This window comes from Dicentrarchus labrax, unplaced genomic scaffold (assembly GCF_905237075.1).
Source record: "Dicentrarchus labrax unplaced genomic scaffold, dlabrax2021, whole genome shotgun sequence".
In the NCBI taxonomy this organism is placed as follows: domain Eukaryota; kingdom Metazoa; phylum Chordata; class Actinopteri; family Moronidae; genus Dicentrarchus; species Dicentrarchus labrax.
The window spans coordinates 32695511-32721172 of NW_026136719.1; the positions used below are offsets into that span (position 1 = coordinate 32695511).

General features: G+C 39.5%; 1 protein-coding gene across 3 annotated transcripts in view; it reads left to right on the forward strand.

The window, feature by feature from the left end:
• Window positions 1-3454: 3454 nt before the first annotated feature.
• Window positions 3455-25662, forward strand: part of arnt2 (aryl-hydrocarbon receptor nuclear translocator 2) — a 77460-nt gene continuing 55252 nt past the window's right edge. Inside the window, exons 1-5 of one of the 3 annotated variants that reach the window (XM_051380001.1) lie at window positions 3455-3859; window positions 13939-14050; window positions 19312-19359; window positions 21961-22008; window positions 25013-25226. In XM_051380001.1, the coding sequence (XP_051235961.1) occupies window positions 3829-3859; window positions 13939-14050; window positions 19312-19359; window positions 21961-22008; window positions 25013-25226 (453 nt within the window). In that variant the 5' untranslated portion in view covers window positions 3455-3828. Of the gene's footprint in view, window positions 3860-6805; window positions 6876-13938; window positions 14051-19311; window positions 19360-21960; window positions 22009-25012; window positions 25227-25662 lie in introns of those variants that run through there. The other 2 variants (XM_051380000.1, XM_051380002.1) reach the window with 2 other exon arrangements.

Here is a 25662-nt window from a genome sequence, read left to right on the forward strand (position 1 = left end):
GAAGTAAAGATAATTGTTTATTAAAACATGATATGTGATTAAGTCTTGACAAAAAGACTTAGATGCTTAGACTCTACTGGGAGATTTTTGGGACAGGGAGGTGTCTGTCCTGAACAGCAGCGAGATAAATCCCTTCATGGAGTCCAGGCACTGCTGGTGGTGGCTGTGCTGAGGCTGAAATAATGAAGCTGATGAATGTGCGAAGACTGGGCGGTGATGGGGACTCAGAGCAGAATGAATGAACTAAAGGCAGATAGAGAGAGTATGATCTGTAAAAAGATAGCAGCAAGACGATAGAGTCGCTGTGCTATTGAATAGATGTGACCAACTGATGAAAACAGCTGACTGACAGCCACTGATAATGACAGCAAGGAAGTTATGTGTGAGAAATGAACTACAGGTTTATATGCTGACTGAACTTTTACTACAGCTTCATTCCTCTGTGCCATAGAGCTCCATTGTTGTCCAAAAACTATATTAACATTTTTACATCAACTAGCCACACTGTTGCACTGGGTACCTTGCACTTTTACCTATCTGGGTGTCTCGGTTTCGGTAATTAGCACAGATTAAGGGTTGAACCTGTCAAATGGAATTGTGTTATGTTGTGCATTGGTGTAAAGTCACACAGATACATAAGATCTTGAAAAAAGATTGAAATGTTTTTTTTTTTTTTCTTTGATCAATTTTATGTGTTTCTCATCTCTCCTCCAGACTGCACTTGTCATCCTCAGGTTTGGACCAAGAACTTGCCAAACAAGCCCACACCCATTTGGACTCCTTTTATGGTCAAGTTCCTGGGGGGATATGCCAAGTGTGATATGGATGAGGGGGAGGTTTAGGAGATGTTTGGAAGATATGCTGATTTTGAGCACATTGAAATCAAGTTTACTCTTTTAAAATGTGTAGCACTGTTTTTCCACTGTTAACTTATAAGAATGATCTATTGGGTGTTGGATAGATTTCTGCTATAAGTTAATTGATTTACTAATTGTTATTTCCTGGGGTAGGAGGAGCTCATGGCAATATAAGCAGGAGTTGGAGCTTCTCCCAAGTTTCAGATGATGTTGGTGAGTTGGCCACAGTGATTGTAGTCCCCCTGGTTATTTTTCATTTAAAAAATAAATACGCTGCACTCATCTACTGCTGTAAAGAAAAAGGGAAAATAAAGAATTTGTACTGATAAAAAGTTGAAAGGTCCCTTGCTTTCTGCCTTCACCACTCAACCAACTTTAAGGGCTCATTCTAAGGTAACAAAAACATGAAGATTCTTATTTTCAGGTGATGATACACTAATGAAAACATACCTATGAATATTATATTCCATTTCTGACAATAGATCCTCCTAAATATTACACACTGGACCTTTAAGTATAGCTAGGATCAAATGCACAGAAATACAGTACTCTCCAAGGTGATGGTACGTTTGTATACAGACAGTATGCAGAAGATTGCAGACTTTGACAGGTTTTATTTGCATTTTTATATGATCTGATGCAACATGATATAATATTATATACAGATCTGGATACAGATCCATAAACTTGTATACCATAGGATCTTTCTGGATACAGCTCCTTTTTGTCCATTTAGGGAATTATTGAGCCTCTTTATAAAATTAAACTATAGACTTGTCACCCATTTTAATAGACTTGTTTTTTAGTAGGAACCAGTGGGTTTTGAGCTGAGAGCCGCAGACAGAGAACTGAAGTCAGAAAATCAGAAAGAAAGTACTGAAAGACGGACTTAAATATTGTTGTTTGGGTCTTTTTATGGGATTTGATGAATATAAAATAGGACTTGGTTTAGACCAAAACAAAGCTCAAATGAATATTGGCATTAAATTCAAGAAGCACTACTCTGTACACGTGGGCCATGTCTGCTGGATGAGTCCCAAAAGCTCCAGTCTAGCTATATGCTAATTCAATTGTAAATGTGTGTGGCAATATGCAGCTCTAGAGCTAACTATCAGCTGAAATGAAGTTGGTGCTGCTTTATTACCTCATAAATGATCTCATGTGCGTGTATGTTGCACATTCCTGAATGGATTTGCTCAATCAAATTTCTACACATCAGAACTGAAGCAAGATAGTATTCCAACATAGAAAACACATTGTACGCACTGCACAAAGAGTGGGAGGAGCCGGGGATTACTAGAGGCCCAGCAACTCATTTTTGCCACAGGGCCACCCAGCAGGTTCATCTGGCCATGGCTGGGAGGACATTTTGTAACTGGGGGTGCTGTTTGGTGCTATAAGAAAAATCAGGGCGTGGTTAACTTTAAAGCATAGTATAGATAAGGAACTGAATAAAAAAGAATACAATATCAATATTGTACTAGAATATTACAGTATAAACATATAGATGAAGCACAAAGCAAAGAACAAAAATAGCTAGTTAAAAAAGAAAATGATTATTATTTTGGCTTTTTTCAAGATGATCAAACTCACTTTCTAATAAGCCATCCTTTAAGGCGTTGTAAGCTGTAAATAATTTATAGACGGTTAATAGATAATTTACTAATGCTGTATTCCTCTGTTTATCCTCAACAAGGACACACACTGCTTTTTAGCTCTTTAATTCTTCTGGTGGACCCTCTGATGGACCTCTTCTGAAAAAATCCTGTGAAAAATCTGGACCAAAATCAATTTATTTACAGTTCGTAACATCTACAACTGCAGGCTTAATGGCTTATTATAAAGTTTTTATTTACCACCCTTTATAACTGCAGTCCCGGATAAAAGGTTTAAACATCATCCAGAGAGATTTCTTACAACCTGCCAAAGGTTGCTGTTATTATTATTGTTTTAATGCTGTATTAGCAATGAATAAAGCCCAGTGATGGAAGGCAAACATCAGTCAGTTTCTATGTCACATTTAATCATATAAGGTGAAATCACAGTGAAATGTAATTAATTAATTAAATTAAATAATTGATTACATTTAGTCAAGTAAACTTTCCCTTGAGTATATCCCTTTGTAATTCTTCTCTGCTACAGAAGGAGATATTGCTCTTTACCTCCACATTTATTTGACAGTGAAATAAAATCCGTTCCACCTCGACCTGTTCCAACATTAAGGCCCTGCATAATGCATCAGTAATGAGGATTCAGTTATATAAAGTAGATTGGCAATCTGCAGTAGCCTACAGACAGTGATAAGCCCTTTATAAACTGTGACTTTACATAAAGTGCATTCAAAAGGAAACTGTTATGCACACATATAGTAACATGTTTTTATCTACAGGTAGAGACTGTCTGTTTAGCAAACTGTGTGGATTATTAGAGCTCAGGATGAGACACTGGGGTTTGACTGCCCCAGTATCTCACCAGTAAACACACAGCAACTGGGCAGCTTTTAGTGGGAGGAGTATATACCATATTAGAAAGTGAACATATCTTAACCCAAACAACTTTATAAACAGGCAGACTAAACTTAAATCAGTATCGTTACATACACAGCGCCATGTTTACATTACATTCATCACTGCACCAGCCACCCTGTATAACATTAATTTATTCAAGCAACCCTAAAATCTCGCGGTGCTACCATTCAGACATCTTGCATTTTATTAAGTCTGCTCTTGGGGAACATTTTCATTAAACACACAGCACATATACATATTCTGCTCAGAAACAGGCTTTTGTTGGTCGTCTGAATCCAGATTAGGTTTCCTCCGCGTGCTAACGGATGTGAGGCGGTTGGTTGGACCGAGCCTCGCGTGCCAATCCCGCGGACTTTACACCGTCTCTCACGGGGGCTCTCTAGCCGTATTGTGCGTCATCTCCATCGCTGCCGTTTTGTTATCTTTTTCTCCGCTGAGGAAACATGGCAACTCCCGCCGCGGTCAACCCGTCCGGTAAGTCGGTGTGCAGTGTGTTGGTGGAAAGTGAATGCTGTGCTAATGTTATCTAGAATATAGGAAAAACAAAGCAGGGTTTCGTTTAGACTGTTGCTGAAGAGGGCTGAAGCGGCGACAGGCCGCCGAAGCCTGGCTCCAGCATCCTTCCCCCTTCCCCCACCGAACCGCCGTCCACAACGCCGCTATTCTTCACGGCTGTGCGGCCAATTTATACGCCCGAATGTAAAAACGACTTGTTTGCTGTGAAATGATATGCATTAACGCCGCTTTGGTGTCGCTTTTATGCTCCTGTGTCTGTCGGTGAAGCTAAGCTAATGCGTTCATTTAGCCGACCCGTTGCTTTCCTCACTGTGATACAAAAGGTTATTTTGCATATCGTTGCCCTACAGCATTGCCCTTCATATACTGTGTGTTAACACCGGAGGCATTTTAACATTCGTTGTCCAAAAAGGGAAGCAGGCTGACGGCATCACTCATATTTCTGTTCCTCGCCTGTTGATTCCTTATTGCACAGAAAGGGTTTATTCGCCCGGTATTTCACTGACAGAGCGAGACCCTGTTTAAAAATCTGCCAGTGTAATAACGTTGTGGCGTTTCCTATTGGCCTGAGGTACACACCGGTCCGAGCATAACTAAAATATTCCCTTAAAAGCAATCTGCAACCCGTCATCTATCCACTTCGATACAAAGTAACGCGTATTAAATGATGAGCTGAACTTTGAGTATCCATGTCCCTGGTGTTGACTCTGTTCTTCGGTTGGCAGGGAAGAATTGTATAAATCAGTTGTAAAAGTTTGGGGATTGAATTGAAAAACGTGATAATTAGTGGTTCAAATGTTTGCCGATGTGCTTGAACTCGATGTTAGAAAGTAGCAAGTGTGTTGTGAAGCTGTCAGCGTTATGTGTGTGTCTGGTTAAACAAAGAAAGTGTAAATTGTTAAATGTTTAAATGGAGTGTGGCGTGATGTTCTCCCAGTGCTGAGTGTTTGAGGGTGATTCTGCTCACATGAATTCACTAGGACGGGTTTGAACCGCGAACAGCATGAACATCAGTTCAATTTGAATTTCTATGTACCATAATACAATCAGTTTGTTTCTTGCCTCCAGATAGGCAATATAACCTCAGTAAATGAAGTTTAACAAATGTACCGTAACCATCTTGCTGTCATCACTTTGTTTCTAATGAGCTTGATAATTATTCAAAGAATGCAGTTCATCATTTTAATATGGCCTGAGTCAACTGCCTTGGCAATTAATCAAATCAGTTCCAGTTGAATTAAGTCATTTCACACAATGCACTGTAGCATGTCTGTGAATGTGATTCAAAGTAGTTGTCACTGTTCGGCATTATTAGAAAAAAGTTAGGGATGCACAATATATATTGGTGCTTATAAGTTATCGGTTGATAATGGGAAATTGACATTGATATGTTGATAATACAGTTATAGCCATTCAAATATTGGTTGAAAAATCTTTTATTTTGAATTCTAATGCAAAAGGGTTGATATGCTTTATGTTCTATGAAAGCCAATATGTTTGTGAAGTTTTTTATGTACTTCACAAGAAAAACTAAAGGAACATTTGAAGAGTCGGAACTGTTGTTTGTTTTTGTGTAAACAACAATAGTTTGTCAGAGCTGTGGAAACATAAGTCACCCCTCTTTGCTAACTACAGTTTAACCTTTCTTACCTTACCAACAGTTTGTTGTCGCCTATTAAATTAACCGCTAACTATTTTGATAATCAATTAATCAGAAAAAATCTCAAAATTCTCTGATTTCGGTTTCTCAAATTAATTTTTTTCACAATTTCCTGACGTTTTATGGATCAAACAAGTAATCGATTAGTTGAGAAAATGATTGACAAATGAACCAATAAAAAAAAAGAGCTGCAGACGCGACCAGAAAGCTCACCTGGTGGAGTTGGCGCTCTATGTGCAGGGGCTGGGTCCCTGCTGCAGTGGTCACAGGTTTGAGTCCCCACCTGTGGCCTTTTGCTGCATGCCTTTGAATTTGTGCCAAAAACACAAATGTACTATCAAAAAAATCTCTACCCCTTATCCTGAATATCTTTAGCTATCCTATCTAAAAAAGGGAAAAAAGAGCCATGTTTGCATAAAATTCCGGTTATGAACTTCTTTTTAAAATATAAATGTGTGAAATGATTGGTTATCTTATCGTATTGACCACGAGAAGCAGGTATTTATAAGTTATCTGTATTGGATATTTAAAAAAAAAATCCTGGTATGAAACCTGGCAGCTTTTTGCTTCCAGCCTCTCAAAATACGACTTTATGAGTATCTGGGTAAGAGAAAATAACACCAAAAGGAGCTGTCCAAATGGGGAACGGGTGGCAAAGTAATTATTCTGGTGTAAAGGACAGAGTCTCTGAGCTTCTGTGCCCTCCTTATGAAAACAGGTCAACCATACTCTACCTCACGCTCTGTGTCACTTCATTGGCAATGTAAATGAAAAGGGAATATAAATAAAGAATTGGTGGGTTATTAGCACCTTGGCTGCATACAAAGTGTTGAGATGAGGCGTTGTTAGAATGAACAATGAACAGATGAGAAAATAACCCCTGTCAGGTTAAAGAAGGGCACTGTGGGAAGAAATACGTCCTCTTTGTCTTGTCTGTCAGTCAGTCATCGCAGGTGAGAGTCACATCTTTAACCCTCCATGCCAGGGACAAACCTATGGCTTTATGGTCCCCTGCATGTTGGGCTTGCTGTGATGTAATGACCCACTCGTGCAGTGAGCTACGTGCAGCTCCTCTATCCGCTGATGATACCCAGTTAGAAGAATTAAGTCATGCCTAACGCTGCCGCTGTTGCCGCTGTAGCCAGAGGAGGACAAAGTTAGCCAGCTGATCTGTGATCAGCCTTACCGCTTCCCCTGGCTTGGCGCTATAGGCAGGTGCGTTGACCTCAGCCCAGATACCCAGGGACGGGGATGTGGGAATGCTGTGTCACTGCAGGATTATCTCCAGCTGGCCGTCACTCAGATCCAATTGGGGTAAGAGCATGTGAAACATGGCAAGTGAAATGATCTAATGAGAAAACGTGTTCAGAGAGGACACAGGTGATTCAGGGCCACAAAGTACACAGATCAAACTGCAGTATGTATAGACAACTGTCAAAGTACAGATTTTTCAGTCATTTTCAGCAATATTAATATTATATAATTAATTAAGAAAATGAGCTATTTTTGTCATAAATCAAACAAACATGCCCTAAATGATCTGCTTCCAGCTTGTAAATTGTGAGGATTTGCTTCTTTTCTTTGTTTTATATCACTGTGAACTGAATTTATTTTAGTTTGGAATGTTGGTTCAACAAAACAATACATTGAAACACATCACCTTGGGCTTTGGGCAATTTTAACAGGCATTCTTCACTTCTGACATTCTACTGACTAAACAGTCAATTGATTAATTGGACAAACAATTAAAACAAAAAAATGTTTACTCAATTGTCACTTGCAGCCCCTGTTTTGTCAATTTTGTATTGTATTTACTTTGGACAAAGCTCTGGTTTGTACATTTTAGGAGTTTATTTATTTAAATTGCAAATAGGATTTTTTATAGAGAAAGCAGCAAAGTTGGGAATAGAAGACAGACACAGTTTATAAATTAGCTAAAAAGACAACATGGCAACACAGATTATCCATGACAAGCTAAAACTGGCTGTTCAATCTATTAGTAGTAGTAGTCTAGTAGCAATAAGCCACAATTTATTAGAAAATTAAGCATTACCAACAATTCACACAGTGACATTAACTCTGAAATTGTTCTTGACATGATGACCACACTGTTAGAATGGCTGTGTGTAATTGTGTGATTTCATCTCTTTTCAATCAGCTGAACTGCTTGGTTGGGAAATTCAAAGCGTAGCGTAGTTACTTTTAATTTTTAAAGTATTTGCCAAATAAGTTTACTGTGTAAAATACCACAAAATAATGTTGAACTCCTGTTAAAATGCCCAGAGTCTAATGTGATGTCTTGAAACAGTTTATTTGGTCTGACCAACAGTCCAACCCCCCCAATCCAGGGAATCTGTGTGTATTCATACCAGTAGTTTGGTTCATTTGATCCAGACCAAAGACATGATACATTGTTTTATTTAGTGGTGGTCGGGTTCCTGGTCCCACTGACTTTGTTATTTGCTATAGAGTAGCTCACTTTGGTGATTGTCATCTTGCATCATCAGGACCCACAGCATCCACTTCCACTGACTGACACATCATACAGCGCTTTGATGCTTCTGATGTGTGTACTTATGTTCTTTGGTGTCACAGAGAGCTCACAAAGAAATAAGGTGAGCTAATGATTATAAGCATTATTTGACTGCAAATTGACAGCGTGTTATGAATTCTAACTAACAGGTAGAGACAGGATGAAGAAGGACAGTAATGATTTGGGGCTTCTTACTGTGGTACTGCTGTCACACACTCTTTAATGGACTAATAAACTGACTATTATTTGATTTATTAGGACTTTAGCCTTTGAAATCGAGCTGAAAACACAAATGTACCAGCACTAAATACTGGTGGTCGGTCCACTTGCTTTCGCTCCACAAATGAAACCACTCCAGGGTTTGACTGGACGAAAGCCGAGACCACCCTTTCCTGGCAATCCCAGCCAGCTTGTCTTTTCTCCTATCCGAGTGCGATTGCTGTGTTCACATATGCCGACGCACATATAAGAAACCCTCCTGGTGTCAACACCTGAGCTCCAAATGAGTCACGTGTGAATACACCCTAAAATAATGTGAATTAGTGCACACCAGAAATGTGTGGGTTTAGTGGAGAAAATAGTGGAGAAATAATTAAGGATAAATTGCATCAGAATTTTTCTGAATTCATCCTACTGATTTTATGCCTAGTTCTATTTGTTTGCATTTAATTGGTGAAGTTTTTGTCCAAAAGAAACTTGTTTCTTCTTCTGTTTGTGTGTGTATTCTATTGGGAGTACTAATTGACCTTTTCTGAATGATAAATGTGCCTGAGGCTGTTTGATAGACTGGTGGATGGGGAAAAGACTGGAGGGAAAAAAGAAAGGTTGACAGGGAAGAGAGAGAGAGAATAGAAACAACCTTGTCTGAGGGAGAGCAGTGATTGAAAAGGAGAAAGTATGCAACGTTCCCCCCGGTCTCCCAACAGTCTCATTAATGCGTTTGACCTCGGGGCTTTTTAGCTCTGGCTGTCTGAAGATGCATATGTGACTGAGTTAAAAGCAGGCTTCTGATCGTCCGTAGCTGCACTAAAGAAATCCTGAAACACTCGCCATGCCTTTAAAGGAATGTAGAGATCGTCAGCCCCAGTAATAGCACGCTGGAAGACTGTTGGCCCTGCTGCTCCATGCTACCACTTCAGCTTTACAGTGACACGAGTCTACTGTTGTGATACAGTAGTAAAGATGTGCCCTTTTTTATCATTCATCATAATACCGGTATAAAACATGATGAAGAAAAATTGTCATCACTTAATAGTACTTGTCAAGTTCTCCCTAGGTTTTGCCTCAGCTGCTGCCCAAACTTGAAAATGGCCTGGATCACTCCTAAAAGACGCAGAGGGACAACTCAATCTTCTTGTCTGTTTTTATTTTCAGTCTTCGGCCAAACATTTGTTTAATGTTGCAATATATCTCTGGTAGATAGATTTAGATAGATAGGTTAATAACCTTAAAAGAAACAAAAATGTACAAAAGATGCAATTATTTCCCATATAATGCAATTATGCAACAAAATCACTTCTTTTAATAAATTAAAGATTTAATTCTGATTTATACTTTTCTTAATTCTCTCATTTAAACAAAATCACTTATTTAAATAAATGACACATTTAAAATTTTCTACTAATTTAACTCTTCTTAACTAGACTCAAGTTATCATTCACAGGAGTTAATGAAGTAACAAAGTAAACCATAAATTAAGCAAATTAGGCTGATGATTTGACTAAACATTTCAAATTGTTCTTAACATTACATTAATAAACTCAAAATGATCACATCAAAATCTAGTATTCAATATTAAATAATCATATTCATTCATTCATTCATTCATTCATTCTCACCAGTGGCATCCTTTGGTTGATCCTTGAGCTGAGTTCTTGAATCTCACGTCTGACCTGCTGCCTTCCCTTTGTTTGGCCAAGACGCCAACTTTTTCCCACAGGTGGTTGTAATTAATGAATGACGTTTTGTCGTTATTTTTTCTTTTTCCGTCAGCAGTGTGCCGGTTTAATCACTCCGCCGGAAACTGAAAGTGAAACTTAGCGTAGTTTCCTCCAGCTGCTTTCTTGACTGTTGAGTTTGAACTCAACAGTACTAGTACACCATGGCTACATACAACAGTAACAAATGGCTATAAGGGAATCTACGGGCTGCTGGCTCTGCTGTGGAGGAGTCAGTTGCAAAAAATGGAATAACTGGAGTTCTGTGGAAGTGGTTGGATAATGTCAACCCTTTATAGAGAGAAAGAACAGAGGTCCTACACAACAAACTCTGTCATCAAGTAACTATATTGGCCGCGGTGCTCGGTGCAGGTGACAATTAATCGGTCATCACATTGTTTGTTTCCATTGCAGTAATTAATCAGAGCAGCATGTTAGACTTAAAGAGTAACTAAACCCCCAAACCACTTTATTTCGGCTGAAACCTCTGTATATGGGTATTTAGTAGTGTTGCTAGTTGATTCAGGTTCAAGTCTGGACATTTTAGTGCTATAAATATGTAGAGCAACCCCCCTCCACTGGTTGAAACCCTGCTATTGCAGTTGAATTAAGTATTGGACCTAGAGGCAGGTGACATATGAGGCTGCGACTTTGGTCACCAGCCAACCCCTCTGACTCTGTGCTTCCATCACGGACACAGAGAGTCTGACCGCAGCTGTTCATGGCTGGTTAGCTCAGTTAGCGCTGACCAGCTCTATTCCTGCTACTGAGCGGTCTGTCACTTTAGACGGCGTTACCTCCTGCCTCACACACTGTCCTATATGATTCTCTCTGCTTCATTTCTAAGATTTGCTGGGAGGGAGAGAGTTAGCAGAATTTAGGTTAGTTACACTTTAAATACAGCAGGTAGCCAGAAACACGACCCCCAGTGAATGATAATGCAGTCGCTCCGTAGCTGCTGGACATGTAAGCAATCAACTTAAATGTTCACAACTCGTTCACGCTGTATCCCAGTGGCCAAAAAAATCAATTATTGCAGGTTTAGGTGGAAAATATGTTAAAGGTAGTAATAGTTCTCTTTAGTTTTTTTGAAGTGGGGTTGTATGAGGGGCTTATCTATAGTCAGTTTATTTCCTACAGTAGATGGCAGTGAGCAGGCCCCCCAGCTTGGAGAATCAGACAGGGGTTATTGCAAAGATGTGGAGCAGCACAGGACAGGGTCTGCAGAAAAACATGTTTTAGACACATATATATGTATGTATATGCTATTAAGAATATTTGTGATGAGATCAGCTGTTTGGGTCAGAAAGTTGTGAGATCAGACTGAAATCAAACACATCATGTTTCTAATGGTTTCAAAGATGGTGCGTGCTTAACCCTGACCCAAACAACTGCTCTATGGCATAATATAGTAAGAGTTAAATAACTAAATGCATTGTTCTTCATTCAAGCATCAATTTTCCATGCCACATTAAAATTCAATCACAGCACAGACAACAAAGTGCAGAGACATAGTGCGATCCATTGTTGTTCAGCACTGGGCAGCATAGACCTGCCAATATTAACATTTGTTGAAATTTTTTTTTTACAGACACTGTAGCCTTGACACAATCAATGTGCTGTAGATTTGTAACATTGTTGCAACATCAGCACCACTTTGATAAAACACCCCAAACAGAGGAAGGTCCTTCTCTCTGAGAAATAACAGGTTCAGCACAGTGACACAGACTGCAGGCTGCTCTCACACACTGTCTGCAAATCTTCTAAAAGTCATCTCTCTGTATCTACACAGGATATGCAGGAAATTGCACTTTTGGATCATTTTGTGTTCTCAGAATTTATCAGGAAATGTAGGACTTTCTGAAAAAGCCAATGTATTACTTTATGGCCCAGGTGTAACACTGAATGGTGAAGAGCACCATTGGCTGTACATTAGTTGTGTAATAGAGTGCCTGTTTAGACTGTTAGGACAGAGGCAGCAGTGTGTGCTGTTCCTGCTGGGCTCAATGACCACTCTGATTGTCAGATGAAGCTGTCTCTTAATCAGATGAAGCTAGTTTAGAGCCCTGTGTTACTCATAAACACTTCATGAATGAATGATGGAAGACTGCTCCTTGATTGAGTATGTGTGTTTCTCTGGAAGCGGAGATGGCCGGGGGAATGCACACTGTATCAAATATTAACTATGTTACTTGGTGCACTGGGGCATACCGGAGGGTTTGTTTGGCCTATCCATTGCATCTAGCTGAATGAGTGAGTGAGTGAATAGAGCGGAGAGATGGAGAGGAAGACAGCAAGGCAAACAGAATGGATTCGTGGATGAGCGAGGAGCAAAGTAGTGGCGTGGTAGTGAGAGAGAAAGAGAGGTAAATATGAGAGGAAGATGGAGGTTGAAGTGGCACGTAGCATAATTCCTCTCAGCCATAATGACACACAGCACAGTGGCTTCATGTTGAATGGAACAGCAAGCATGTATTTTACTGGCTTCATTACTGAATAAAAGCTTTCTCAAGGGCCTGTGCAGGAATATCTATTTATTTCTAAATCATTGTCAGATAGAATCTGGTATCCAGGCTGCTAACAAGAGCCCCAGGCTACACCATGTAGGTCTGTGTAGATTGATGGCTCTACAGATCCCAGTCCTCTTATGGAATATGGTGCTGACAAGACTAAAATAGACTTTCAGAACCAGCGGCTTGTCCCAGTAAATTTAACCCAATTATTCTGTAATTTAAGGTGTGATTGACAAATCATTCATTATAAGTCATGTTTCAAGCAGAAATGTCAGAATTTGCTGGTTCTAGCCTCACAGCTTTGTAATTAAGTAAGTTGAGTTGAATATATTTGGGCAAAATGAGCCAAGCTCTCATATTGTCAATATTTCCACTATTCTCTAATTCATTTTGTGGACATATTGATTAATCCACAAAATATTCAATAGATTAAAGGTGGGGTAAGCGATTCCAGGTAATGTAATTCTAATCCAACAGACTTTTTTACAAATACAGTGAACATCTCCTCACGGTCTGCTAGCTTTCTGCTCTTTGTGTGCAACCCTGGCTCTGTAAACTGGAAACAAACAGAGTGGATCGGACCGAGCCACACAACACTAACTTGTTATTGTGTTTGGTAACGTTAATGACTTGCCCACAGTTTGCCAAGATATGCTGCTGTTGTGATGTTAGGTATAGCAGCAGGAGAGTTGTGAGTTTCGCAGTCTGGAGCTGGCGTGCCGGCTCTGGGAAATAACAGCAGCCACAATAGTGACAGTTTGCTAACCCAAAACGTAGCTACAGTTAGTTAGATTACTTGCTGTGTTGTTGCTCACTCTCTATTATGGTATTTGACATGGTACTGGATTTCTCCAGAATCACTTACACCGTCTTTGAGCTATAATGAACAGAGTGGTTGGTTGCAGCCGTGATCTGTACATTTGCTTGTTGGGAATGTACTTTTGTCCCAAGTGGATTGGTTGATTGGATTGGTATTTGGAGCTGATGAATTTTTTATAGTTTCAAACATTGTTTACATTTTTTTTGTCTTCTTCTCTGCATTGTTTGGCACATTTCTACATTTTTGTGACTTTAAACCATCTGCAGGAATATGAAACTCCACAGGGAACCTTTAAGACATGAGAAATGTAAATCATAATATATATAAATCTAATTTTCATTGATTGGCAGTGGTGGTGTACAGATACATCAGCAGGGCTTCCACTTATATCTTTTACATCAGTTTCAATATTTGTCAGATGAAACATGCTTCAGAAGAGCTGCTGAAAACAATACAATGAAAATATTTATAATATTTATCGATATGGGAAACACTGCATGTTTAATGGTAGTCCTATGTGACAGATACTCCTGCTAACCCTATGCTGGTCTCCTGTTGCTGTTGTATCTTCCAGAGATGGGCAGCGAGTTGCCGGGGACAGTAGCGATGCCGGGAGCAGTTGGGGCGGGCCAGGTGAGAATGGGAGGAGCTGTGCCAGGCCGCGGGGGCAAGAGGAGATCAGGAGGGTAAGTATCTTCATCGCTGACCTTGACTCAGCATCATTGCTGACCTGCTGTGGAAATTGTCCACACACACACCTACACCTAATTTTTTCACATAGTGTCAAGCTGTTCAGACCATCATAAATCTTACAGCATATCTTGTATGCTGTTATGAGGGATTCCTACATCAATCAACCTAATGTCTGTCTTATTAGTGCACATTCTGAATCATGGATTATGCAGTATGGGCCTCATATTTGGAAACTATGTTTCTGATTTACAGTGAAAAGTCCTTCTATGTAGTTTTTTTTTTACATTTTGCAGAACTAAGCAGACACCAAAGAGTAATGGGAGACAATTCAAATCTTGAAACAGAGATACAACAAAGTTTTCCACTTTTCTCCAAATTGACCTGTTTGTAATTACAAAGCAGAATAGGAACTCTTGAAGTTCCTGAACTTTTGTAGTTTATTTCCACTAGGAAAGGGACCTTAACACTGCACTACACAATTCACTGGTGTATTAACTTCTTTTTTTTCCACTGTCTGCATGTTATTAAACCTAACCCAAGCTGATGTTGCGTAAACTTAAAAAGATTCAGGTGCTGCATTAAGTCTGTCTGTCTATCCTACTGACAGGGCACTTTGTGATGGTGCCAAAAAATGCAGGCACCGGGCGGGGCTGTGATACTTGCCAGTCCACATTGAGTTTTAAACAATCACAGAACATGTGGATTAATGCGCCAGTGCAAAAAATCATTGTCCAATTCATTAAAGAATGTTTTATTCCTATATTGTTGCTGCAGTATTTTATGTCATAGATTCTAATCAGTTTTTGTTCCACATAAGTGATTTTTATTTCTACATATATATAAATTTTAACTAGTGCTGTCGGTTAAACGTGTTATTAACGGCGCTAACGCAAACCCATTTTAACGGCGTCATTTTTTTATCGCGAGATTAATGTTTTTTTTGGCTTAGCACACTTTGTAGTTTTTTTCACATAACTACAACACCACATCGGATCTAGCAAGACTGGAAACAAAACAACAGGCACACCGCACGCACTTATTTAAGAGTAGTAGACGTTACGTTTTGAGTGGATGGCGAGCACGAGACGCCGAAATGTATAATATATATATAATATTATATATAATATTCTGAATGGAAAGTTTACTTTTAAAAAGTTGCCAAATGGTTCCATGGACAAGACCAAAGTGATCTGTGTGTTTTGTCGTTGTGAACTGAGCTATCATCGCAGCACGTCCAGTCTGAAATACCACTTGATGGCCAAACACACAGCTGATGCGAATTATCCGCCCCCTCGTCAAAGCCAGGCGACAATGGATGATTTTCAATAAAAACAACATTTGCTCAAAGCAAGCCGATCCACTTTTCCATGTTGATAAGAGCATTAAAATGAGAAAAAATAATGGGACAAAAAAAATCAAGGGTCATTTAGAATAGATAAAAATGTGCGATTAATTGCGAGTTAACTATGACATTAATGCGATTAATCACAATTAAATATTTTAATTGTTTGACAGCACTAATTTTTACGTATCTGTAAGAGCACAGTTGGAGAGAGCCTGAGATCTAAAAACTTTATTGCCAATGACTGCTTCACTGGAATTGTTGTGTACATAATACAAACTTGAATTTAATGCCAATGGTTGAAGCGCTAATTGTGACAGTATTGTTTTCTGACACCTAGCAACAGGACGGTCTGTGTCTTTTTCAAGTGTTAAACTCAGTGGGGATGTTTAAAGATTGTCCTCTTCATCCACTCTTTTGTCTGTCATTGGAAAAAGAAAAAACAAAAAGCAGTGTGGTGGAGAGCTTTTAGAAAATGTTTGTTATGAATGGAACCCCATTTGACATGCAATTTTTAGATTCTGCTTTAGTTTTGCAATAAAGGAATGGGTTTGATAAACATGGGGGCTGCTTAAGTCTAGCATTTTGTGTGTATGGGGGGGCATTGTACATGAGTTCAGTACCTTGTAAATATAATCCTCAGGGGCCAAAGCAATGCATTTAACCAATGCACATGCATTATGCCTACATAAACATGAATAAATAATACAGACCTGGATCTAGGCAAATGTGTGTGTGTGTGTGTGTGTGTGTGTGTGTGTGTGTGTGTGTGTGTGTGTGTGTGTGTGTGAGATGAGGCAGGTTGTAGTTGAGTTGAGGATCCTAAGACAACAACAGACACACAGCTCCCATGGTGCATGAAGCCGTCAGTTAGATCATGCATACAAACTGAGTAGTGAGAGCAGCTTAGGTGTGGGGGAGGGGGCTTTAGTCAACACACCGTACAAGGCATTTACATAGATGTAAACATCCAGGTTAGAGTCGGCGCTCTCCAAGAAGGTGATTTCTGAAATTGAATGCAAAAATAAACCTGGTTTTCTTCATCTGGGTAGGGGATTAAGGAAACCTGATTTTCCCAGCTAGATTTCTGGCTAGTGTTAGTTATCAAATAACAGGCTAGTTTTCAGGAACTTGAATGGCTTTGAAAAACAACTGTTTTATTCGCCTTGCTCTCAAAAATTGCAGCAAACTGCAACAAAGAGTTGGAGTTTCACCCATGTCCTCTAACGCCACCCAACTAAACTCCTGTTTCCAGTGTAGTTGACTGCTTGCTTGGCCTTCAGCTCATAATCTTTAAAATTCTATAACATGTATTTATTTATTATTAATCCGCCGCTATTCCACATCTGCACTGAGCATGTGCAACTCTGAACCCTCCTTAGTCAAGTCTACAGTCAGTTCCGGAGAAAACGATGTGTTGAATTATTTTTTACCAATGGGGGTGAGTTGAGTTGAGTTGCTAGGTTTGCCGCCAGCAAATGGCATTTTACTTTCAGCAGGCAATCGGCAATCCTTCTTGTTAGGCCCTGTGTGCGCATGACTAAAGACTGTAAACAGGCAAAGAAACAGCTGAGTGAATGATAAACGATAAAGTTACTCCATCCACTATCCAACTGAAACTAGCACAAGGTAGTCTCTAGAAGTCGCTAGTTTCCACTGTTGAACATTTGTTATGTTCAGACATCATACTTGTGAAATTCAGACACATTGGTGTTTGGACGTAAAGCTCTGCTCCGTCTCTCTGTCTGTCCTCTCTGCACTGTGAGCCATCCTTGCAACAATAAGGTCAAGGGTAGGGGAGCAATCGGATTATTGATGTGCTGCGTGTATAGAACCGAGGCCTCATCTGTTCCCAGTGTAGCTGCAAGAAGAGAGGGACTGTCAGTGTTTTACATGGGATTGTTTTCTGCTAAAATTGATCTATTTGCACTCAATAAACAAAGAGAGATTTAGTCAAGTTAGCTAGCAGTATAATTTGTTCATTTGGTGAAATTTGAATTGGTCTTTCACCATTCTGTTTGTATCATGGTACAATATCTGTGGGTGTGTTGGACCACGGTGGGCAACATTGCTGGTTTATTGTCATGTTGGATTGGCTTGGACACTCCTAGTATGTGCTCATTTTATCCACTAATGGTGTCTCAATTGATTTTCCACACCGTGCATTATGTCATAATATATGTTGACATTGTGATATAGAATTATTCCTACTGAGAGAGAGAATCTTTTCTATTTTCCCACCTGTAGCACTGAGCCAAGCTATGAACAACTGTGACCATTCAGGCCTTCCTGACTTACGGCTCGTTGATGCAGTCAGTTGTTTTAGCTGGAACAGTTGTGATGACTGCTGTATGCGTATAATGTGGCAGACTTGTTAAGAATATTTTTGGAGTTAAAAAGCTAAACAAGATGAGGATGAGTCATGGTAGCCCGCCAGTGAATTTCCCCATTTAAACCTCTGAACCTCTCAACAAGTGGCTCTATAATAGTAATCCAGCTTGATGGTTTCTCTGAACATTTCCATGTTAATAATCCTCTGTCTACTTGAGGACAATGTATGCAGAGGCACAAACAGGGCGTGCATCGCGCCGCTCCATGTCACGCAGCTCTGCCTTCCATTTCCATCGCCCTTTCTGTTTCCATTACAGTCAGGTTTGCAGTTTATTTTACAAGGCCGTGTTTGTAAAATGTCGCGGCCCACCATGCAGTTCCCATACTGCGATGCTTTTTGTACAGTGTTTGCATGTATTAATAATGTTCTTCTACAAGACTCTCAAAATACTTTAAAGCCACACAGTTCCTTCCTGGTCAGATTTACCTTCCTGTCTATTGCATGTCTGTTACTCAGTTGTTTTTCTCAGATGCACTGATGTTAGCTTTTTAACCCATCATCATGACACCATGGCTAACTCTTGTCACAGATAGCTGATTTCTAGGGCTGACCCAAATGCTTCAAAGCTTTAACCATTGCCATGGTAACTGACATGCAAATCAGTATTCGAATGCTGCTTTCCCCCCCCCCTCAAGACAGGTCAGAACCTGATCCCAGTCATCTTGAGCGGAGACTGTTGTCCTCGGCTGGTAGCAAACTCTTAGTTTTGCATCCCTGCCTCACCAACCCCTACAGAGTGCATATCAGGGTGCATAACTCTCTCATATGAACTCATATATGAATCAGGTCCCGATGTTGTTCGGCGTTGCCCTCTAGTTCAGGTGAAATTTGTGTTAAGGTATTTTTCAAGATTGTAGTTTCACTGTATATCACAGTATTTAGTTTTTGTATGACAGTTCCTTTATGTAGGTTTATAGTGGCTTATTCTACTGTATATATGTATATACTGAAGGCTGTGATTACCATAGGGTTCCCCCTCAAAATGATACAATATATGAAAGAATCAAAATGTTGCACAAGAAATAAATAAGTTGCAGCAGTTGTTTCAGGAAAATAAAAACCGTTATACCAGTTCAACCGGTGTATCACCCAGAACTAGGTGTAGGGCGGAGCCTGGATAGAACATGCTGGAGTTAAACTATAAGTTAGACTGGAGTAATAATGACTGTTTTCATGTATATACGTTTTCATACATTTTCATACATTTCCGCTTACTACATGTATTTGGACGTATCTGCAATATCTAAGCTAAGATGGAGGTATCCGTGCTGTAATGAGGAGCGACCCACTGTCGGCCAGATAAACACAATAATGTATCGGTCTATGTGTCAGCAGACACAACTTCGTCACTTTGCAGCAGCAGAACCAAATGAGGAAGTCTAAACATCTAAACTGATGTCTGCCGTCTGCCGCTGTCTAAAGTTATCACTGTGGATATAATGTGGAAATTAGTCACAAGAGAGCCGTCAGCTCTCAGTCTACTAGAAATTGTAACTGTGTTTCCTGTGGTTGTTCCTCAGAATGGACTTTGATGACGAAGACGGAGAGGGACCTAGCAAATTTTCAAGGTGAGACCACTGAAAGCAGATTGCACCGGTGCTGTCTGAAATGTTTTAGAACTAGTTCACAAAGTCCCACAGTTCCTGATTCAGGGTATCTGCAGGTACGATAAATTAAAGATAGTGAAATGGACATTCACTGCACTCTTTGAATTAAAAAATGGGTTAATAATACAGTATGCATACACCTTACCAAACTGTGACATAGCATGAAAAAGGTCTTAAAAAGTCCAGATTTGTCTTTGCGAACCCTGCAGATACCCTATGTTTGTAACATTGACTGCTGCATGGACACCTCATTACTTACTTTTGATTTCCCTCCATTAAAAAATGTCTGTTATCTGTTATGTATTCATTTTTTTTAAAAGAGGGACTAAAGTCCTTCTCTGTCACTGCATCTCAACCGTCCTCTCATATTTAATTTTTTCTCAACTTGTTTTCCTTTTCTTTCTTCTCACATTGTGTAGTGTGTAAGTCTGTAGGACGTACAGTGAGTGCTTTATTTCTGAGCTGACAACAGTGGATTTGTTGCTGTAGTGACAGTGGGGAGGAGGAGCTGCTCTCTGCTGATCACAGGAGGAACTGCACTCTTAATAATGGACAGTAGCATTACATGTATGATTTATCTGGCTGCAGGAAAGCTTCACATTCATACTGTGAAAGGGTTTGCCACTGTGCATACACTTTATATACATGCTATTCCCATAAAATAGATAGTTCACTGCTGTTTCCCATAGCCAGGAGCTTTAATTTGCCCTGCCTTTCAGTATGTGACACACAGCTGCAATAGCTGACCCAAACCACAGTGTTTTTGGGGATTGGGGGGAGGGGTTGTGGTGCACTTAGCATAGATTACATTTCATGCTACAATTTCTAAATTTAGTGATATTTGCCTTTTCTTACTCTGCACTGTTTTTAAGTTAGGAGTGACTCTATCATTTTCCAACTAGTGTCCCTGTACTGTAATGGACAGGTGAAAGAACAGTCAGTCTGGGTCTTTTCAGGGTTAGTTATGGATACTTTTATTATTGGCTACATTTATAATTCAATTCAATTCAATTCAATTCAATTCAATTTTATTTGTATGGCGCCAATTCATAACAGAAGTTATCTCAGGACACTTTTCAAATAGAGCAGGTCTAGACCGAACTCTTTAACATTAATTACAGAGACCCAACAGTACCACCATGAGCAAGCACTTGGCGACAAGGGCAAGGAAAAACTGCCTGTTAAAAGGCAGAAACCTAGGACAGATCCTCCGGCTCTAGGTGGGTGGTCGTCTGTCTCGACCAGTTGGGGTGGGTGAGAGAGAGAGAGAGAGAGAGAGAGGTGCATATGCAGCAGTTCTGCTATAACTAGGGATGTGTATTTCCATCACTGAGGCAGATGTGATATGCATCTCAATGCATTGCTACGATCCCATACATTAAAGATACAATACAATTCACCCTTATTCGACATGATTTTATTCAACACGATACGATCCAAAGAATATGATGCTATGCAATACATAATGGTACAAATAGTTTGATTGTATTTCTTAGGTTCTTCTTAAGCAGCTTGAGAAACAGTTTAGAGAGGAGGACTCAATCTAAATATAAAATGATTGGTCACATTTCTAAATGATGAAGGCATAGGGCTTCTACTAATAATTATATACAAATAAATAGGATTTTACTGATGTGTCATCCCAAATTGTATCTGATACACACTAATCACATCTTGAACTTTTCTACCGGTGCACCATCCCTAGCTGACACTGGTTCTGATATGGAAACAAATAATAGATATACTAGTTTGATCTATCAAATAAACTGAATACTTAATTGTGACATTTAACCACTGCTGAATACTTGTAGTGGTAAAATGTTGAAATTTGATAGCACTGAAATATTTGACTTTGATAACCATCCTTCTGAATTTATAGTTTGAATCCGTGTCTTTGACATTTTCTGTAGGTAATAGATGTAGGAAATATGGTTTTCAGATTCAAATATTGCTATATATATATATGTATGCTGTAAATTCAGTGTGGTATGTACATTTCAACATTAAATATTCATTAGTGATTACGTTTTGCAATCAGGTATTCAGTTGCTCATGAGACTCAGATTTCAATTGCTGTTATTGGCTTCCATAGTACAGTAGGGCAACAACATGAGTGCTCAAACAATTAGAGAGGTTGTAAGTAAACCTAGTTTGTTTAACTCGGGTTAACTTATTTCACTTATTTCCCTATATGTCAATTATGCTCTTGTCATATTACCTTATTCACTTTACTGTTGTTAGAGTCCATTCATTTGTTAGTTAAGATAAAATATATGAATTACCACAAATCTCAAAATAAAACCCAGAATGTAAGAAATCATAGGGTTTAGCTTTCCTTACTCAGAGTAGAACAGGAAACCTTTATCACTGCACCAGCCATTTGCACCCTGTTTTGTCCAGTTTTACCCATGTTGTTACTATAAAACTTGAACCATCTGCTCTGTACATTAATATGTGACAACCATTGCATGTGAGGAATGTGAATAGTGAAGCTGCTATGTGATACCATCCACCTGCATATGTGTACGTTGTGTTACATGCTGCGTCCTCTCTTCTCTGTAGGTATGATGATGATCAGATTCCTGGTGGAGATAAGGAGAGATACGCAAGGTAGGCCTAGCCAGCTGGGGCCGCAGAGGATTTTCCGTTGACTCAGGGATCAACAGACTGTACAACCTGCCCACTTTACCCATGTTCTGATCCCAATAAACTGAAATACTAACAAAAGCAAATCAGGATAGGGTTAATATGCCAATATATTAGATTAGCATTGGTATATTACAACTTATTTATTGGCCTGTTAGTGTTGATTATTAAATATATTGAAAGTTTTTCAAACCACTATTTATTTATTTATTTATTTTGTCAGTATGCTTTATATCAGATGTCTGGCCACAGAAACCATTCATTCCACTGTGGCGAGGGAGTTCATTTAACACATGTACAGATCACTTTAAGTGTTTTTCTGTGCCAAAATGACTTGATTTCACTCATAGGAGGATTTGAAAGATTATAGCTCACCCAATCTTTTTTTGTACCACTTGAAATGCCTTTAAAGAGCCCATACAACCCACTAAACGCAGCTTTCCACTTGCCAAAAAGTGACTACATCTCCTTCCTTGTCACAACATTTTTTTTTTTCGTCTCAAAATGACTTGATTTCCCTCATGGGGGTTATATTTTAAAGCTTATAGCTCTTACTACTTTTACCAGTTGAAATACTTGGTGAAAGGTGATTACAAGTAGGATTGGGCGCTAGAAAAGCTGAGATAAAATGGTAAATTGTGTGACCTTGTACATACAGCAAATTACACCAACCAAAAACTAATCTCTTCCTTACCAATCTTATGGTAGTCTTTTAGGAACGGCCCACTTTCCAAAATAAGCACAGCAGGGTTGGTTGAGTTAGCTTAACTCACCAGATGATGTTTGTATCAGATGCCAGATGACGACGTACAGGGCTGTATTGGATAAACGAGGGAACAAGGACCTGTGTTGCATGGTGTTACTTTGGCCACTTAAAGCCTCTTTTAGACTCAAATGAGTGATTCAGTTCCAAAAAGACAGAATGATGATGTATATTGTTAATTCTGCCAAAAAAATGTGTCAATAAAAAACCTGAAGCATCAACATCCAGAGTATAAACACTCACAGTGCCAAACAGCAGCAATTAGACACATCCCCTGGAACAGTGTTACACACAGACAAACACCCCAGCAACAAACTGCAACATTACCAGCAGGATTGTACCCTATGGGCAATAAATGAACAAGTAAATAAACACATTAGATGTCGCCATTTCTCTTTTTAAATGGTAAAACATGAACATCATTGACCCAAGATATAAGCCGCCTGGCTGCAAGCATGTCACATTGCAGAGTTTCATTTTTGTATAATTAATTTATGTAAATAGATTCTGTCTTTACAGCTCAAACAATTCTTGGTCATTTTCAGGTACTGAGTCTACTACCAGAGAACTGTAAGCTTAAGGGAAGCTTAAAGTTCAAGATAAATATTAACTTGTTACACAGTATGACAAAACTGAGTATAGCACTGTGCAATATCAGTAAAACGTTAAATGATTAAAACGTGTGTCATCTTACAATAATTGTATTCTTTTTAAGTTGAAATTTAAGGTATTTGATCTTATGTACAATTAAAAACAGGTTTAAAAAAAATACAGACTGCACATCACAAACTCAAAGCAACAAAAGTTAGTACACCTTCCATTTGCAGTTGAGAAAGATTCCATGAGCAAGGTTATAAAATAACTCCCACAGCTTCCACCAAAGCTTTTTCAATTTTGGCCTGTGTGTTGTGTCTAATGCAACATGTCTCCACATGGTAAGGAACGATTAAGAAACCAGATTGTGAGGCTCCATGAAGATGGGAGAGGGTACAAGAGCATCAGTGGGCTACTGAACATGAGCCGAAATGCTGTTACAGGGAATGCTCGGGCAAGAAAACATCAAGGGACAGTGTCCAAGAAGAAATCCGTTGCTCGCATGTCGGCACAAAACTGCAAAATTAAACTTGGAAACAGAACACAAAAAGAAGCCTGATGAATGTTGGCAGCACATTCTTTGGTTTTTTGGAAACCAAAATAAATTTGTTTGGACCAGCATGTTTGGCATGGACTTGGCCAGGACTAACTGCATTGTGCCGACTGTAAAACATGGAGATGGGAGTTTGCTGATATTAGGGCTGCAGTTTAAAAAAAGGAAGGGGAGGTGACATTTATAGATATACCCAAATAATGGAATAAATGAAAAGGTGACTCCAAGTCTCAGGACAAGGATTTTCCAGCATGACAAGAGTTTTGAAAGAGGGAACTATGACCTGGCCAAGCATGTCCCCTGATTTGAATCCGATAGAACACCTTTTGGGTATTTTAAAGCAGAAGGTACAATAAGAAAACAACGGCAGCAAAGAGCAGCTGGAAAGAATCATCTGAGAAGAATGGCTGAACTTCTCTCTACAGATATGTGCAAGACTGGTATCAGCCCTGCCCAGGAGGATGGATCTGTCATCAACAATAGATACGGTTAAACAAAATGTTAAAACGATAAAATAATGGAATGTCACTAATCAAGGGTGTTCTGGCTTTTGTTGCAGATGGTTCTTAAATATGGAGCTTTAATTGTAGTTTAATTAGTGAGACATTTCTCAATTTTAAATCATTCTTTGGTTCTGGCTGAAAAACTAAATGATATTAAAAGGACAGGATTTAATTAACATTTTAGTGACATCGGACAGGGTTGCACTCAGTTTTGTTATATGTATTGACTGATGTGAAAATATTGTGCTATCATTGTTTTGCTGCATGTGTCGGTCTATTAAACCTGCTGAATCCCTGATGGAGCTGCTAACACAGCAATATTACAATATTCTGTCACTTCTAAGGAGATGTATTGGTAAAATAATTCCTCCAGCATTTTAATTTCGACTCAAACTGATCATAAGTTGCAGTGTAACAGATCCTGTGGTGAAGCATAGTCAGAAGACAGGAGAGAGGAAGCATCACAGCTGTTGATCATTTGTTCAAGCCAGGCTGGCTAGTGGTTTCCAGTCAGTACCGTCTCCTAGCGTCTCACTGCTCTTTCCTCTATTTTAGAGAGAACCACAGTGAGATTGAGCGACGCCGGCGCAACAAAATGACCCAATACATCACCGAGCTGTCAGACATGGTCCCTACCTGCAGCGCCCTGGCCCGAAAACCTGATAAGCTGACCATCCTGCGTATGGCTGTCTCCCATATGAAGTCCATGAGAGGCACTGGCAACACGTCCACTGATGGGGCCTACAAGCCCTCCTTTCTCACTGAGCAGGTACTGTACTGTCAGAGAGCCAGAGCTCTATCATAGAGGACATAAGAATAGAAAACATATCCTTCATCGTTGCACCTTTTCTTGTTTTTAGCCCACTGACTCACAGTGGCAAAGAGATTTGCTTTAATATCAAAGAAAATTAAAGCTGCAAGCAGCGATGAACGGGCCCTCGCACTCCACGCAACTCGGGGTGTGCTGCGGCCGCGTCACGTGCCTGCGTAACACGTGCAGACCGCAACATGAAAATTTCACGTAAATCAGATCAAAATCACCACGCAGCGCTTACTTCCTGTTGCCAGTAGGTGGCACTATGAATATATCTGAATATTGTCATGTAGACGTGTTCAGGGCAAACATTTGAAGTTTCATTGAGATCGGATCATGTTCGGAACATCCTTTTTCATGGCGAATCATTGAAATTGGACCCCATGCCACG